This window comes from Cydia pomonella, chromosome 10, assembly GCF_033807575.1.
Source record: "Cydia pomonella isolate Wapato2018A chromosome 10, ilCydPomo1, whole genome shotgun sequence".
Taxonomy (NCBI): Eukaryota; Metazoa; Arthropoda; class Insecta; order Lepidoptera; family Tortricidae; genus Cydia; species Cydia pomonella.
This window is the reverse complement of record NC_084712.1, coordinates 8,171,120-8,189,532: the sequence shown is the minus strand read 5'-3', so window position 1 is coordinate 8,189,532 and position 18,413 is coordinate 8,171,120. Positions and strand designations below refer to the sequence as shown.

Here is an 18,413-nt window from a genome sequence, read left to right as displayed (position 1 = left end):
AATTAAGCAGCCAAGTATTGGTACGAAACGCTTTATTATGTTATACTGCGTAGCGTACTGCATAAATTTGTTAAGCTCGCGCACTGAACGAGTAAAATAAGGAATTATTACATCTACCTTTTCGTCGGATACGTGATATATATGCAGAGGGACGGAGAAAGGTTTATGCTAGTCAGTTTCAGAATAAAAAAATATAAACTGCAAAGCTACAAAAACGGTTACTGAGAGCATCGCTTTAAGGCGAACCAGTTTAAATGTGACGTCCACTTACGAGTACGACGTTGTTTATGTACCTCGAGGTCAAGTTAAAGCAGATAAGTTCATAGGTGCAACTAAAATGTTTTACGAATTAGGTATATTAGGTAGTAGAACCGACATCCCATCAGGCGGCTCGTCTGCTCGTTTGCAGCCTATTACATAAAAAAAAAAAAAAAAAGACAGCCGGATAAACTTCCGGTTGCCAAGCGCCGCCTTGTGCACAAGATACCGCCTTCTAATACTATCTGCAGAGCAGTAAACAAACAGCTCGAAACATTCGAAAATTGCGAAATTTGGACTACTACCATGGATATAGATTTTTCTATTTCTATTATTAAATACCGTAATAAATTAACCTCTTTAGGTGTTATATTTTTAGGCCTTGTGATAGATTAGGTACAGTCAAGTTACTGTTAGTTGTCTACTCGTAATCCTAGAAAGTTTCCGGTCTGAGATTGAAGATCATACAGTAGTTGCTTTTCTACACTACAAGGGTTTGAGATTACCGAACCCCGAGGTTTACAATGCGTATGTGACTTGAGCGCACCGAACCAACTAGTGCAAAACTTCATTTTTAATTAATGAGTTTTGATGGAAACATACTTTTGTGTATTTATACAAGGTGTAAAAAAACGTGGGGATCCCTTTGATGTTCGGTAACGTGTTTTGATTAGGAAAAAGTTAAAGAAAAAAATTTTGACGCGAAAATTTTTTGGCCTTTGTATGAAGAGAAAGAGAGAAAGTAGAAGAAAATTTTATTTGACAGGGAAGAATATTCTATGGGGCAGGTCGTCCAAGTCGGCCAACTTGCCCCATAGTTTTTTTTTCCGTCAAATAAAATTTTCTTCTAATTTTTCGTAATCAGAACATGATAAAAACTTAAACGGACCCTACTATTTTTGTTACGCTTTGTATAAAATATCGAACAGATTACATGACAGCATAGGAATTTTTTTCACTGTCCGTTTTACAGACATTGCTTTCATTAATTTTGAGAGGAAATAATAGCATTAGATACCCTGTTATTTTACTACCCAATTAAACTAGTATGGTACACGTGTCACACACAGCATATTTACGTTGGTATAGGTATATATATGTATGTGGCTTTATTGATTTGCGGAACATATTGTTGATCGGTATTGCAGTGGTATCGATGCAGACCACCCAGCACTGGAGCAAACTAGACCCGGCCGTATTCAGACACCAAAATTGGATATCAGTATAATACCAATTAAATATTGCGCTCATATACCTACTCTTATTCAAGAGCGACCAAACGCACGTAACCCATTTGGTTTTGATTTGGTACGTCTGTTTGGGAATAAGGTTCATGAAGTGCGTCCTGCGACTCCTGCATGTTCGTTAGTCGACAGATGGTTAATTGATAGAGTACCATGTGACAGTATACGGTACCACGCGTTACCATATTGTTAACTTCGATTATACCTAACGTTACATGATATGCTTTCACATCATCTGTGTATTGTACGAATTCTCAAACACCGAGGTACCCCCTTTGCTTACGATCGCAACGGGCCCACGGAAAAAGTTATTTGTTTTTATAACGAAAACAATCGAAGGGATATGTAGACGCAGAAAAAGGTTAGAATCCCCTGGAGAACTGCTTAAGACTCACACGAGCCGCCGCCATGCATTTGAAGTTACGCTCTCATTTTAAAACGGTATTCTAATCCTAATTAAAATATCATGAAATTTTATTGAACATTCAAGTACCTAACATAATGCCTACTAGAAATTAGAGGGAGTAGTATTTTTACATACTAACTTCTACTTCCTTTGTATAAAACTGGGTGAAATAGGTTTACTTTATTTATATTTTAATTAGTGATATTTAGTTATTTAATTGTATGACTTGTCATATGCCTATTATGTAAAGTTTTTCAATTATTTCAATTTGACATTTTATATTTATTTAAATTATTTTTTTGTAATTATACTGATTATAAATTTACATGCTTGCATGCAAATTAATTACTTGAACTGTAACACACTGTATTGTAACTTCCCCATATTGTATCGAAACAAAAAAAAAGAACCGGTTTTTTTTTCGCGATTTCGGGGTTGGGCCCATAGTAAAGTTGTTTAGTATGACACACATATTAACCCCTCAGCGTATGGTCAAACACAACAATTACACTCTATATATATTATTTGTATAATCATTTTTAGCATCGTAAACTACCAGACATTGATTACTTATATATGTTACGTAAATGTTCATGCCATGTTTCGTATATTTTTTGAACTGAAAACTTTCATTAGCGGCGCTGTGCACTTTTTGTGATGGGGAAAAAATGTTAAACTCGCGTCAGGTCACGTGACCGTCAGATCGTGACATCATGGTGACATGCAAATTGAATGTCATCAAAGCCTGTTTACTTTTGAAAAATCGTATCTCATTCAAGTGTGACATTATATTTTCTTCAAAGTGCTGTCATAACGGTTAACAAGTTTTAATCTTTGTTAATTATGTTGTATTGTATCTTTGTGTTGTTGGGTGTCCAACTGTCCATGATTGTACATACTCAAATTTTTCCTTACCAAAAAGTTAAATAAAATGGTGAACGATTCATTAGCATTTACTGATTGTGTAGGCTGTAGTTCTGCTCACGTCTCATGGATTACTCTTTATATGTTATTTATTAATACTAAAATTCGCAAGAGAATTATCTCTTTTTATAAAACTGCTACTGTGACACCAATCACCTAGAACGACGTACCAGTAACACCATCTTGCACCGAGTAGCGCAACTACACCTTACGGAAACTTTCATCAACCACCAATAGATGGCGCAGGCGTCGAGTTAGAACACGCTAACGACTGTTCCCGAGTCCCGGTTACATCTGGCGCATCAACGTTCGGCCGAAGTCAACCAAGCTGGCGGATTCTGAAAACGAACCCTCGAACACACCCAAATCGAGACCTACGCTGAGAGTGGGGTTGAGACCACGTAAACTTCACGTACCTTCGAGTAAAAAGAAGATGGCTCACATATCCATGTCTACGGAGCAGCTACAGCAATTGGTGACGTCACTTACAGCTGCTGCCCTGCAAGCTGCAACATGCGCTATGACCATGATAAATGAAGTTTTCCTTCGATATGGTGTCCCTAGGCGGATTCATAGCGACAACGGATCGCAATTTGTTAGTGCTGTCATGCAGAAGGTCACCTTTTGTCTTGGTATTCACCATACATTCACCCCTGTATACCACCCAGCTGCGAATCCCGTAGAGAGGAAAAATAGAGACATAAAGACTCAACTTGGCATCTTAGTGCAGGACAATCACAGGGAGTGGTCTGAAAAGCTTGCTTGTATACGATTTGCTATGAATACTGCAACAAGTCTAGCGACAAGCTATACACCAGCCTACCTCACTTTTGGCCGCGAACTCCGATCACCCGACGATGTCAAACACGATCTGAAGCAAATTTTGCTGTCTGAAAGTTTCGTGCCGGATATTACACCGAAATTTTTATTACTGGCTGAAACGCTAAAGCGAGCAGAACAAATTCGCCAGGACAAAGAAGAAACTCGTAAGGAACAAGCTGATAAGGCAAGACGACCTGATCCAGGATATAAAGCCGGTGACTTAGTGCTTGCCGACACCCACATGGCTAGCCGTTCCGCCCAAGGAGTGAGTAACAAGTTGATGCCACGCCGAGATGGACCTTACCTTGTGCAATCTAAGCAAGGCGCGACATCGTACAAATTGGCTAATCCTAGTGAACCCGATAAGCAAGTGGGAACCTACCATACTTCAGCACTCACTCCATTCAAAGGGAATGACCCAGTCTTACCGGAACCCCTACAGCCTATACGGAAGAGAGGAAGGCCTAGGAAGGCAACTACCAAGGCTACCAACAAACGCAAATAAAACCAACATCCTGTCCTACTCGCCGAGACGTCATCGTGGATAGAGGGGGAGAATATGTGACACCAATCACCTAGAACGATGTACCAGTAACACCATCCTGCACCGAGTAGCGCAACTACACCTACGGAAACTTTCATACACCACCAATAGATGGCGCAGGCGTCGAGTTAGAACACGCTAACGACTGTTCGACTCAGATTTCATAAGTAGGCTTGCTGATTTTGTATGTTATCTTTCTTCAGCAGATTAGTTACTGGTGTTGACGGATTCCCGGCTCACTAGTTACGATCTACCGACTACTAGGTGACGCAAAACGGCTCCCGTATCGTTACTTTAGTACTCGGCGCATAAATTATAAGTGTGACCGTGGTTGGTATCAATAAAAGATATCCGTGCACATTGTGGTTTTACATCTCGTCCCATCGCTCCGAGTCCCGGTTACATCTGGCCCTGGACCCTGTCCAGTCTGTCCACTCATTTGCTTCAGTCTTTTTCGACATTCCTCGACGGTATGGCCTGTGGCACGACAGTAGTCGCAGCGCTGTTTCTTTTTGCTCAGCCCAGTTTGGTTTTCGCTTTGGCCAGTAGACGACACCGATGAAGACTTCTCACGTAGCACCTGTTCAACATTTCTAGCAGCAGTTAGCAGCTGGTCGAATGTCGTCACTGAGTCACGTGGTATCCTCTCGCGTATATTAATATGCAACTGGCCATGAATAGCATCTATTTGTAGTTCCTCTGTCAAACCCGGTGAACGTAGCTGAGTCAACAGGGCTCTGTTCTTTGCAATAAATGTCTCTGTCAGCATGTCTGCCGGTTGCTTGCGTGAAAACACTTCCTGGAATATTTGGACGCCAGATATTTTTGGTGCAAACGCGTGACGCAGTCTTGCCTCAAAGTCGGTCCAACAGGTAATACTATCTTTTACTCCTTGCCACCATGTCGAAGCTTCACCTTTCAACACCAAAGGAAGACTCATAATAGCAGCTTCGTCCGACATGTCATTATTAACTTTTTTATAGACTGATGCGGCTGATAAGAACTCTTCCAGGCGAATGGATTCTCTAGTGCCGTCGTAGGAAAATGACACGTTAGCAAATGATACCGTTGTAGTCTTGACACCACCAGTTGCAGCTTGCAGGGCAGCAGCTGTAAGTGACGTCACCAATTGCTGTAGCTGCTCCGTAGACATGGATATGTGAGCCATCTTCTTTTTACTCGAAGGTACGTGAAGTTTACGTGGTCTCAACCCCACTCTCAGCGTAGGTCTCGATTTGGGTGTGTTCGAGGGTTCGTTTTCAGAATCCGCCAGCTTGGTTGACTTCGGCCGAACGTTGATGCGCCATCTATTGGTGGTTGATGAAAGTTTCCGTAAGGTGTAGTTGCGCTACTCGGTGCAGGATGGTGTTACTGGTACGTCGTTCTAGGTGATTGGTGTCACATATTCTCCCCCTCTATCCACGATGACGTCTCGGCGAGTAGGATAGGATGTTGGTTTTATTTGCGTTTGTTGGTAGCCTTGGTAGTTGCCTTCCTAGGCCTTCCTCTCTTCCGTATAGGCTGTAGGGGTTCCGGTAAGACTGGGTCATTCCCTTTGAATGGAGTGAGTGCTGAAGTATGGTAGGTTCCCACTTGCTTATCGGGTTCACTAGGATTAGCCAATTTGTACGATGTCGCGCCTTGCTTAGATTGCACAAGGTAAGGTCCATCTCGGCGTGGCATCAACTTGTTACTCACTCCTTGGGCGGAACGGCTAGCCATGTGGGTGTCGGCAAGCACTAAGTCACCGGCTTTATATCCTGGATCAGGTCGTCTTGCCTTATCAGCTTGTTCCTTACGAGTTTCTTCTTTGTCCTGGCGAATTTGTTTGGCTCGCTTTAGCGTTTCAGCCAGTAATAAAAGTTTCGGTGTAATATCCGGCACGAAACTTTCAGAGAGCAAAATTTGCTTCAGATCGTGTTTGACATCGTCGGGTGATCGGAGTTCGCGGCCAAAAGTGAGGTAGGCTGGTGTATAGCTTGTCGCTAGACTTGTTGCAGTATTCATAGCAAATCGTATACAAGCAAGCTTTTCAGACCACTCCCTGTGATTGTCCTGCACTAAGATGCCAAGTTGAGTCTTTATGTCTCTATTTTTCCTCTCTACGGGATTCGCAGCTGGGTGGTATACAGGGGTGAATGTATGGTGAATACCAAGACAAAAGGTGACCTTCTGCATGACAGCACTAACAAATTGCGATCCGTTGTCGCTATGCTCTCTGAAAGTTTCGTGCCGGATATTACACCGAAACTTTTATTACTGGCTGAAACGCTAAAGCGAGCCAAACAAATTCGCCAGGACAAAGAAGAAACTCGTAAGGAACAAGCTGATAAGGCAAGACGACCTGATCCAGGATATAAAGCCGGTGACTTAGTGCTTGCCGACACCCACATGGCTAGCCGTTCCGCCCAAGGAGTGAGTAACAAGTTGATGCCACGCCGAGATGGACCTTACCTTGTGCAATCTAAGCAAGGCGCGACATCGTACAAATTGGCTAATCCTAGTGAACCCGATAAGCAAGTGGGAACCTACCATACTTCAGCACTCACTCCATTCAAAGGGAATGACCCAGTCTTACCGGAACCCCTACAGCCTATACGGAAGAGAGGAAGGCCTAGGAAGGCAACTACCAAGGCTACCAACAAACGCAAATAAAACCAACATCCTATCCTACTCGCCGAGACGTCATCGTGGATAGAGGGGGAGAATATGTGACACCAATCACCTAGAACGACGTACCAGTAACACCATCCTGCACCGAGTAGCGCAACTACACCTTACGGAAACTTTCATCAACCACCAATAGATGGCGCAGGCGTCGAGTTAGAACACGCTAACGACTGTTCGACTCAGATTTCATAAGTAGGCTTGCTGATTTTGTATGTTATCTTTCTTCAGCAGATTAGTTACTGGTGTTGACGGATTCCCGGCTCACTAGTTACGATCTACCGACTACTAGGTGACGCAAAACGGCTCCCGTATCGTTACTTTAGTACTCGGCGCATAAATTATAAGTGTACCTTACTCTGACCGTGGTTGGTATCAATAAAAGATATCCGTGCACATTGTGGTTTTACATCTCGCCCCATCGCTCCGAGTCCCGGTTACACTACTCAATTTCTCCAAAATATCAAAAATGCACAACGTTAATAATTTTCAAGTTTTCACTTCTGCCGGCCCTCCCGGAGTGCAACCCGTTGTTTTTTAAATGAGAATGTAACTATGGGAGCGGTTTTTTGGCGGCGGGTTTGTGTGACTTTTAAGAAGAAACATGGTAATTTTTCTATATAAATGTTCACGACATTTCCCCTCTGTATTTCGGCCCTGGATGAATATACGTATACAACGTGTCCCAAAACTCAACGATAAGCCGGCACCAGAGGATGGAGCTGCTTATGATTAGTCGAGAAAAAATAAGGAAAAAAATATATCTCAATTATTTTAGAAATTACAGAAAAAAAAATGAAATTCATCGAAAATCGACATCCCTAATGGTATTTTTAACGACCATGTCACAAATATTCAAATATTACTGTTTTTTTTTGTTTTTGGAAACTTAAGTAGCCCTGCTATCTAACACAGTTCTTAAAAATACCATAATACATGTAGTTTTTACACAAAAAATAATCAAAATTCATTTTGTCCCTACAATTTTGAAAGATTTTTTCTTACAGTCCACTTTCAATCATCATGGTGTAAAAAAATAGTATCGACACCACTATGGCAATTATTTTCAAAAGTTGACGCAACTAACCAAGATTCCAAAATGGTATAATACTTTAGGAAACCTAGTCACAAAAAAAACAACGAATTTTTAAACAAGAATCGACATTATTTAATGTTGGCGGTAATCACTTTTACTGTACCCAAAAAAGGATTTTTGTTGTTGAAAAATGTTGAATAAATGCAAAGAAATGGTACAATTTTTTTTCCTTTTTTTTAAATTCATTTACTACATTATTAATACTACAGTAAATGTTCAAATTGCCTGCCACCGGCATTAATACAGACATGACATCGCCTTAGAAATGATCGTTTTATCCGTCGTGCATATCTTCTACCATTGATATGATCCGCAGCTTGTGTGATTTTTTGGCGAAGCTCGTCCAATGTTGCTATGGGTTTTGAGTAGATTTTGTCTTTAAGACAGCCCCAGTAGAAGAAGTCCAGGGGGTTCAGGTCGGGCGAACGGGGTGGCCACAAGATAGGACCAAGTCGCCCGATCCAACGCCCTGGATACTCTTGGTTTAAGTATTCTCGCACTGCACGGGCAGTGATTAATATCAACATTTAAAAATGTCGGTTCTTGTTTAAAAATTCGTTGTTTTTTGTTGTGACTAGGTTTCCCAAAGTATTATACCATTTTGGAATCTTGGTTAGTTGCGTCAACTTTTGAAAATAATTGCCATAGTGGTGTCGATACTATTTTTTTACACCATGATGATTGAAAGTGGACTGTAAGAAACAATCTTTCAAAATTGTAGGGACAAAATGAATTTTGATTATTTTTTGTGTAAAAACTACATGTATTTTGGTATTTTTAAGAACTGTGTTAGATAGCAGGGCTACTGAAGTTTCCAAAAACAAAATAAAAAACAGTAATATTTGAATATTTGTAGACATGGTCGTTAAAAATACCATTAGGGATGTCGATTTTCAATGAATTTCATTTTTTTTCTGTAATTTCTAAAATAATTGAGATATATTTTTTTCCTTATTTTTTCTCGACTAATCATAAGCAGCTCCATCCTCTGGTGCCGGCTTATCGTTGAGTTTTGGGACACGTTGTATATACGCTTTACTTTTTTTGATATTCTGTTAAGCAGTCGAGTTCATAAATTTGTATACATATTTTCACCTTAATCCATTGCAATAAGATGAAAAAATGTATCCATATTTATGAACTCGTTTACAACATACATACAAATAAATACATTAAGAACTTTCAGATAACTTTCATATTGATTCACAAAAGTTGGCCCTGAATGTCTATTGATAAAATAAATAGATTAGTAAAATATTGTGCCAACTCATAGGAGTCATAGAAACCGACCTTGAGGCCAATTCGAATTACATTCTGATGTCAAAATGAAAAACCGGCCAAGAGCATGTCGGGCCACGCTCAGTGTAGGGTTCCGTAGTTACTCTTCCGTCACAATAAGCTAAACTGGAGCTTAAAGTATAGTAAATTGTTAACCAAGGGATGAAACGGTACCTTTCACCCGAGTTAAACAAATAGGCAAATTTTTGTATAATCAGTACCTAATTAAAGTAAGTCTTTTTACTATGAAGGGAAAACTTTTTGCGATAACTCAAAAACAGCTAAACTGATCATGTCCGCTATAGTTTTCATTTAATGTCTTTCTTAAGCTCTACTTCCACGATTTTTTTCATATTTTTTGGACCTATGGTACAAAAGTTAGAGGGGGGGGGGGGGGACACATTTATTTTCTTTCGTAGCGATAGCGATAACGAATATATTCATTTTATCAAAAAATGTTTCTTGAAAACCCCTATTAGTTTTGAAAGACCTTTCCAACGATAACCCACACTCTAGGCTTGAAGCGAAAAAAATTTTCACCTCCACTTTACGTGTAGGGGAGGTACCCTAAAAAAATTAAATTTTTAGATTTTATTGTACGACTTTGTCGACTTTATTGATTTATATATCCATGCCAAATTTCAGCTTTCTAGCACTAACGACCACGGAGCAAAGCCTCGGACAGACAGACAGACAGAAGGACATGGCGAAACTATAAGGGTTCCTAGTTGACTACGGAACCCTAAAAAGGGCAATAACATACTTAGATAATATTGATATTATTAGAATAGCTTTGAATAGGTAGATATTTTTTTTCTGGCGAAATTCGCCAAAACTCAGATAACATTTTTTGCTCCTTATGACCTTAAGAATGCATATTTAAAATCTGTCGGGTCTAATTGACCCACGATTTATATCCTTAAAACGAAAATCGACAGATTTTACACTGTCTTAAATTTATTTTATGAGTTAAATAAAATTAGTATTAGTGTGGTATTAGTGTTAATTATGTTATGTGCATGGGAGTACCTTTTCTCTGCAGCTGACTGTACCTAGGTACTTCATCTGTCAATGAGTAGGTCAGATTCATTTCTACAATTTCGGTTTTTCTAACTAAGAGAGAAGTAACCAATATTTTGTCCTTTTTGCTAAACACAATTTAATGGTCACGATGACGTCATGTTTAATTAATTTCACTCACAAATTTTCCATCGCAGTTAATGATGAGGTATTTATGATGAGATTTACAACGGTGTTTTAGTGGTTAATTTGTATATGAGCAAAGAGAATTGAGTATACAGAATGTTTATATAGTCACCTACAATAATTTACGGGGTAAATACAGTAAATATATGAATAGATCATATTGAGCAACTTTAATTACTGGACCAACCCCGATATCGCAAAAAAAAATACTCGATATTGTTCAATATGTTTATACGATCTCAACAAAACGTTTATTTGGTAAATATACTAAAAACTAAACTACAAAACTTAAAAACCTAGATCTAAAAATAAATAAAACTAGACTTAAAATAAAATAAAACTATCCCCCTGCGGCATGGTGCCGTAGATGCTAGCAGCATTTCCTCGCTGTATCGCAAGACTAATTCTTTGAGCGAGGAAGCTGCCAGCTCTGCGGTCACCAGTGACCTCTCTAATCCTTTTAGAAACTTCCTTAAAAAGGTTAAAGGCGCTCGGACCCCACGGACCAAGGGTCTCGACGCCAAATGGTACGAAATTATATTCGGTGCCGAGACCCCTATATTTAGTCTTTTTTAATTTTTCGGCCGCCTCTGCCGCCGCGCCAGCCTTAGCAGAAGTGCCGTGGAGATGAGACGGGGCTAGGGTGTCTACACAGGTGGCGTCCCACACCAGCACCCGTCCCAACTTCCACGGAATTAGTGTCATTCCATCCGGTCTCTTACCATCATCTCTTATAATGCCGGGGGGCTCGAGTAGAGCTGGCACATTGACGCTGGCAAGAGACCGGCGGAGAATGTCGTTGAGCGCGGCGTGTCTAGAGAAGCGGCCGGCGCTCCTTTGGCAGGAGAGTCCGTGGTGTCCGAGGACGTCGACGTCAGTGCCGCAGGGGCACCTATGTGGAGCGCAAACCCGGACGCCGAGACGCAGACAGGCAGCAACGCGCAGAGTGTGCGGTTCCAGGAAGGTTCCGGTATGTACCGACGGGAAGGCGTGCAGCCAGGCGCCGGACTCCCTGGAACCTGCTGCTAGCAGTCTGGCGCGTGCTGAACCTGTGCTGCGGCTTAAAAGAGCGTCGTAAATTATTTTACATTGAATGTCGTCCCAGATCTTTTGTGAATTTGGATTTTCGGGAAAATCCTTACCCGGGCAGGCAATGGACCAGGCGTTTTTAGACTCCGTTAAGCCAGCAATCTCATAGTTTGGAGGGCAGGCCCTTAGGATTTTGCCTACGAGAATTGCTGAGCTATGAACGGAAGATAAAAACGCCGGGGTAGAAACACTAGAAATTTTGCGGATCCCTATCCCACCGTGACGAATGGGAAGGGATGCCTGGGTCCAGGACTCTTCACTAAGCTGCAAGTTCAAAATCGATTCCAAACTATTTTTGATAATGTTGTCTAAAGGTATTAACAAATTTTGAAATTTTGAGAAAGAGCAACAGCGAATTACATACATTAATTTTGGTACAAAGAGGCAGAATTTAATAATACATAAAGCGAAATGCGGACTAATTTCGAGAAGACGACTTTCATAATTTTGGAATTTAGAAGTTGTGTCGGAAATGAAATTTGAATAGGATTCTTCAAAAATAGGAGACCCAAGGAGGCAAAGAGAGCTTTTATCTATTATTTTAATGTTTGGTGTAAGGAAATCAAATTTTTGCTTTACATCCAGAAGATTTAAAGAGGCGTTATGAATAAAAAGTTCACATTTGCTATAGTTTAGGTCTAAGCCAATTGTTTCAAATTTTGATTTAATGATCGAAAGGTCTGATAGCACGGATTCGAGGTCGCCTCCCAGGGTTCCGTCGTCTAAATACCAAACGTTAAATTTTGATTTTAAATTTTGAATAATTGGATTAATGGCCAAACTGAATATTGCCGGTCCGAGAGGATCACCTTGCTGGCAGCCGACTTCTGAAGATAGCATATTATCGCGGTAAATCAATTTGGTAGGGTCAGCATAGCAATGCAAAAGGTAGTTATATATTTCAGGTATGTTATTCTTTATTTCTGTCAGCAAGGTGTCCCTGTTTACAGAGTTGAAAGCGTTTCGAACATCAATTTTGACCAGCACATCGCAGGATGAATTTGTGAGGTAAGTACGTAAGGCATGGACGGCTGCCTCACAACCTCCTTTTATGCCGAAACCGAGCTGTACAGGTTCAAAAAGGGGTTTTAATTTGGAGATTATATACCTGACTGCAATTTTGGAGGCGAGACGTCTTATAGTACAGCCAACGGCAATCGGTCTCACCCCTCCGTCCTTTTTAGTAAGGGCGATGAGATTAGCCCCGTATAGGATTGGAACAATTTCCGGATTCACGTTGCCTGTGTACATAAGGTTAATTAATTTAGTTAGGGAATCGACGAGACGCTCACCAGCATCGCCCACAGAGTGAGATGTGAGGTCCTTTAAATGTTGGGGCGAGAGTCCGTCCAGGCCTGCAGCAGAACCGATTTTGAATGATAAAATACCTTCTATTATGTCTCTGTTTTTTATTTGTAGGCAGGCCTGGTTTGCCGTTGGGGGGTCCAAAAAGTGTGGGATAGTGGGACCTGAAGGATGTTTTGTCTGTAGGGCCAAAAGAGTGTCGGGGGTATCCGGCGATAGCACGTCGTTTGAGAAGAGGAGACGGGCTGCACCTTTAAGGTCTCCATCGCTAATTTTATTCTCAATGTATTTATTTTGGTTGAAAATTGTGTTTGACTTATTTTTATAGGTATATGCAGGCGGTGGAGGATGCTTGATACAATTGTTTTTAATTTTTTGTGTCAGCGATATATTCGGATCATCTTCTTGTACGTGCAGGGTATGGTAGGAAAACAATAAGAGATGGTGCCAGTCTGCGGTAGTGTTATGTTCGATACATTTGTCTATTATATTCGAAAGGTGTGAGGCCACAGATATTCGAGCTCCACGAGGTATTCTTTTTACTATATGGGCATTATTTTTGAGATGGCTGAGATGAAGGTGAAAAGGAGTGGTAGGTTGGGTAGCTGTGGGGAGGGAAAGAGGCGGGCTTATTTGATTGTCGTAAAAGGATGGGATATTTTGGGTAAGGCAAGGTCTATGGACTTTACCCGTGTGTATGTTTAGACCTTTAATGTTCTTGAAAGTTTTTTGGCATAACTGGCATATGATTGACGTGCTATTGCCGGCGGGTTGCGTCGCGGGCTGCATTCACACTTAATACTCGTACACATTAATAAAGCGAAATACAATAGGAAAAACTTAAAACTACAAAGTACTAACAAATTAAATATTGAAACTTACAACAATATGTAAAGGGTATCAAAAAATAATAACAAAAGAAAAAGCACGATTGTCCTGGTGTCCTAGGGAATACGGGATATTGGCAGCGGGAAATCCTTGAGGTCGAGCCTCATGTATGTAGCGTGTGGATTCGGTTTACCGGGGATAGGCACTGGCACTTCACTCTGAGTACTTGTAGAAAGTATAAAAGTATTTCGTATTGCTTCACTGAAAATTTCTTGTTAGTAAATAGTAAATACTTTGACAACCAGCCGTCATAAAGTTGTAAGTAACGCAGGGGCGTATCTTAGGTGCTCGGGCTGCGGTCCGCGCACCGAGGTTTCAACGTGGGTTTGTCTATAGCAGGGTAATATCGTTGAGCGAGGTCCTATTTGAAAAATATTTTAAAACTGTCTCTGAAAATAGTAATTTTTCCAGGAATAAATTTTCAGACCGTGTTTATCCGTTGCTAGGCAGAATTGTTATACGCAATTTCGGAGTTGGTCCGTAAATTATTGCAGGTGACTAAATAAACACCCTGTATGGGCGTTTTAGCAAAGTAAATGTTGTAGTCAACTAAATTTACTGCCATCTTTCGACACAGGACTAAAACTCTTAGAATGACATATATGGCTATTTGACCCATGTTCTTTCACGTATGTATTTTCATATGTGTTAATATTATTTTAAAACGGTTTTATTATTTAAACGGTTTTTTTATTAAACGGTTTTGTTTTAGATTAGATTTTTCGACCACTTCTACTTAACCGATTTCGATGAAATTTGGCAGGCGTATCAAGTCCTCGTGACAATGTCTATTTATAATATTTTCAACCTTCGATCTTCAAATCCTGATGCTGCAGATAGACTGGTTACCTTACCCGAGAGTCGTACAGACCTGCTAATTTAACTAAATTATTGTTGCTATGAAACAAATACTGACCTCGTACTCCTCATTTGTGATGATGCACGGTTACTGCCTGCCTTACCTGTCAGGATTGATACAGTTCTGATTTTAAAGTAGGATTTAAAGTATTGGACAGGGGCATTTGCATTTAATAATGACCTCCAACTCCTCAGTCGAGATGATGCAAGGTTATTGCCTTCCATAACCGCCCGATTGGAAAATGTATCAATTTAAAAGTAGTGCTCTTAAGTTTTAGGTAGAGACATTAACGTTTCAAAATGACCTGCAACTCATTAGTTATGATGCTTCAGGGTTACTGCCTGCCTCAACCGGAACTAAGAAAGTTCTGATTTAAAATTAGGAATAAAGGTATTGCGTAGTCTTTTCCATTTCATATTGGCTTCCAACTCAGTAAAGATTTCAAATTAGTAATTAGGTAGTTGCATATGCTTTTAATACCTAATGATGTCTACTCCAATTGTTTTTAGTTTATATACTGTCGAAAATGTCATTTTCAAGCATTGAAAATGAAGAACACATAAAATTGACGCTGCCAGTAATACTAATAGAGGCAAGAGCCGAGAACGATAGCCTTTTACCATCAAAATCGGGTGAAAAATAATTGGCGGCATATGAAACTTTTATTCAATGGAAAATCAACAAAAACGCCCAGTCTTTCTTGGAAAACGTGTTGGTAGCTTACTTCAATAACTGGCGAATAAGCGCCTACAGGCCTAGCACACTTTGGTGCAATTATACGATATTAAAACTGTAGGTAAGCCACCATTTTGAAAATTGTACTTTTACTGTTTTGACAAAAAAAATCTAATTTATAAATTTAGTTTTTTCCTCACAAGTGTGTTAAAAAACGTCGTATGAAACGCATGTGCATGGTCATTACACACATCGGCTTTCGTATTGCGCGCTCGCTTCCAGCTCGCGCGCACAATATCGCCTCGTGTGTAGTGACCAACTTAACACACTTGTATCATAATGTACTACTCGTATTATATCGATCATTACACACCCTTTTTTCTTAGACTTTATTTATATCTTTGATACGATTATGAAGGAAAGCACCAAGTAGGTAAATACCGACATATTCAAATAAGTATAATCCAATTACTAATTATTTTATTATACACAATTCTTCCGTCTTATAACTGTTTAAATTTGAACGTATAATTTTGTGTCATTTAGATTTATAGGTGCGTTAATTCGTTTTAATCTCCGTATCGTGGCACACCTGCTTCGGCCTGAGAGTTTTGAAATTCTAAAAATATTATACTAATTAAATTAAATCGATGTTGTACCCCTGACTAATAGCAATTTCATAAGGGGGAGAGCGGGAAATACAGTGTGCCTAGCCAAGGTGAGAATCGCTAACGCTATTATAACGAAACGGTTTGTGTTTCTCTATCACTCTTCCACATAATGCGACAGTGACAGTTGTGTTTCGTTCGCTACGGAGCGTAAACTATTAGCTTATTAGCTACGCACCCAGAGCATACCGTGATTAATTAGGTTAGGTTCAATGTGTATTCGGGGCGGTTCTCGGCTAGTCCAAGAAACCCATTCTAGTTCTCCGGAGGTGGCAGCATGGTTGCATTTCTATCACTTGTCACTATGCCTGTCACTTTCGCACTTACATACTTGGTAGAACGTGACAGGCACGGTGACAGGCGATAAAAATGCGACTGTGCTACAGCCGTTGAAAACAATGTCGCGTCCGAAACGTCGAAGGTTTTCAGACCATTCAGGAATTTTAGAAAATTCAAATACTTAGGAAAAATAAAAATAAAACCATGGTTATGCCAATATTTTTGCAACGAAGTACGAAGTCTACAAAGTGCTCTGAAAATAGGCGCTCCAGACCAATCCAATCGCTTACTAAACAAAAGCGAGCGTTCGTCTCAACGACTATTATAAAATATGTAAAATAGTGCGTGTTATTTAACTTAATGTTAAATATTAAGATGTTGCTATATGTGAGATCCTATAATTGGCTCTGTGTCACTATTTATGTTGTTATTAGCATAGTTATAGCTGTTGGTTCTCCATGTAAAATAAATAAATAAAAAATAAAATAAAATAAAATAAAATTGATCTCCGATTTCGCATAGTTGTAATAAATTCGAGGGTCTCGAGGTCTCGCTTACATGTATTTGATGCCCTATTAAGGAAACCTTCGTCTGCTCGGTAAGCAAAGGGGAAACGAACCGAATGATTGATCGACTCCCTTACACATGTTATTAGCAAAAATGTCACGTACCAATAAGTACTTATGCCGTACAGAGTCCATTAAGTAAACTCTCCATCCTGGCGTCCTTACATGGCGTAGATATTTGTACTTATGTATAACGGGGCTGTGTAGGTATGTTCTGTAATGCGAACAATTTAGTTATGAGTTTATTAGAATCCCCATAGTACAAGCTTTGCTTACAAATTATATTAAATGGGCTAGCGTTCGATTTTAGAGGAGTATCGTTAGCATGGCTTCAAAGTTACCTTCGTGACAGAAAACAGTGCGTCGAAATAAATAGGTTAGATGACAAAAATGATGTAATAACATATCGTTCTATAAAAAAGGCAACGGCACAGGAGTACCTCAGGGCAGTGTTTTAGGTCCGCTTTTATTTATTCTTTATATTAATGACTTACCAAAAACTAGTAGTTATAAGATAGTTTTATACGCTGATGATATTTCTATACTGATACCAGGTGATAATCTCGATAAAAATATGCATATGACTAGTATTAATATGACTATTAACTCTATATGTAATTGGTAAGAATTAAATAACTTGACGATTAATATAAGTAAAACAAAATATATACAGTTCTGTAACACTAGAGCTAATACATCAAATATGGACATTACTTGTAGAGGACATACGCTAGAAGAAGATACTGAAACACGGTTTCTTGGATTACTCTTAGATCGCCATTGTAGCTGGAAATCGCATATAGACAACTTGTGTATTAGATTAGAAAAATTTTCATATGCTCTGAAACGATTACAACGCTTAACTGGCGAAAAAACCGCTATTATTGCATATTACGCCTATGTTGCTTCATTGCTTAGAATCGGACTAATTATTTGGGGAAACTCAACAGACATAAAAAGGGTGTTTATTAGCCAGAAAAACTGTATCTGAGCTATTTGTGGGAAAGGACCTTTACAATCTTGTAGACCTCTATTTAAAAAACTTAAATTGCTGATCTTAACTAGTATGTATGTTTTAGAAATCGGCATTTTTGTTAAGTCTAACCCTAACTGATTTACAAAACTCGTTGCAAATCCAAGGTTACGCTCCAGAGATCCTACAAAATTGATAGGACCAATGTGTAAAAGTGCATTATTTAAAAATAACTGTCGCATAATGTCAATTAAAGTATTCAATAATTTACCATTAGATATTAAGGAATTTCTGACATAAAAAGATTCAAACGGACATTGTATAACTGGCTATTAAACAATATTTTTTACAATATTAAAGAATATTTTGACTTCCACACTAGCTAATGACATTTTAATTTTCCTCATTATTATTATTATTATTATTTTATCATTTTATTTGTTATCACTGTTGTTGACTGATAAAAAAATGGATGAAATGTAAATAGATTTTTAAGATGTAATTGTACATATTTTGCATGCTTTAATACGGCTAAATGTGTGATACTTATAATTATAATAAGACCTGTATTGTTAACCACATTTAATGCAAATAAAGAATTTACTTTACTTTACTAGGTTGATCTGTATAAGATTGTCCCCAAATATTTTATATTAGAATCACATT

The 18,413-nt window shown here is 39.3% G+C and overlaps 2 protein-coding genes across 2 annotated transcripts; both read right to left on the bottom strand.

The window, feature by feature from the left end:
• Positions 1–4,535: 4,535 nt before the first annotated feature.
• On the bottom strand, positions 4,536–5,366 carry LOC133521743 (activity-regulated cytoskeleton associated protein 2-like). The gene has a single exon (XM_061856810.1). The coding sequence runs from the start codon at positions 5,364–5,366 to the stop codon at positions 4,536–4,538; it is 831 nt and encodes a 276-aa protein (XP_061712794.1).
• Positions 5,367–10,696: 5,330 nt separating this feature from the next.
• Positions 10,697–14,170, bottom strand: LOC133521996 (uncharacterized). The gene is made up of 2 exons (XM_061857164.1): positions 13,722–14,170; positions 10,697–12,775 (listed from the first exon to the last, which is right to left on the bottom strand). Exon 2 carries the CDS (start codon positions 12,372–12,374, stop codon positions 10,770–10,772), a length of 1,605 nt encoding a protein of 534 aa, XP_061713148.1. The 5' UTR covers positions 12,375–12,775; positions 13,722–14,170; the 3' UTR covers positions 10,697–10,769.
• Between the last annotated feature and the right edge of the window lie 4,243 nt (positions 14,171–18,413).

Coding starts and splice junctions, on each gene's coding strand:
- LOC133521743 (XM_061856810.1), bottom strand. CDS start 5,366: ATGGCTCACATATCCATGTCTACGGAGCAGCTACAGCAATTGGTGACG.
- LOC133521996 (XM_061857164.1), bottom strand. CDS start 12,374: ATGCTATCTTCAGAAGTCGGCTGCCAGCAAGGTGATCCTCTCGGACCG.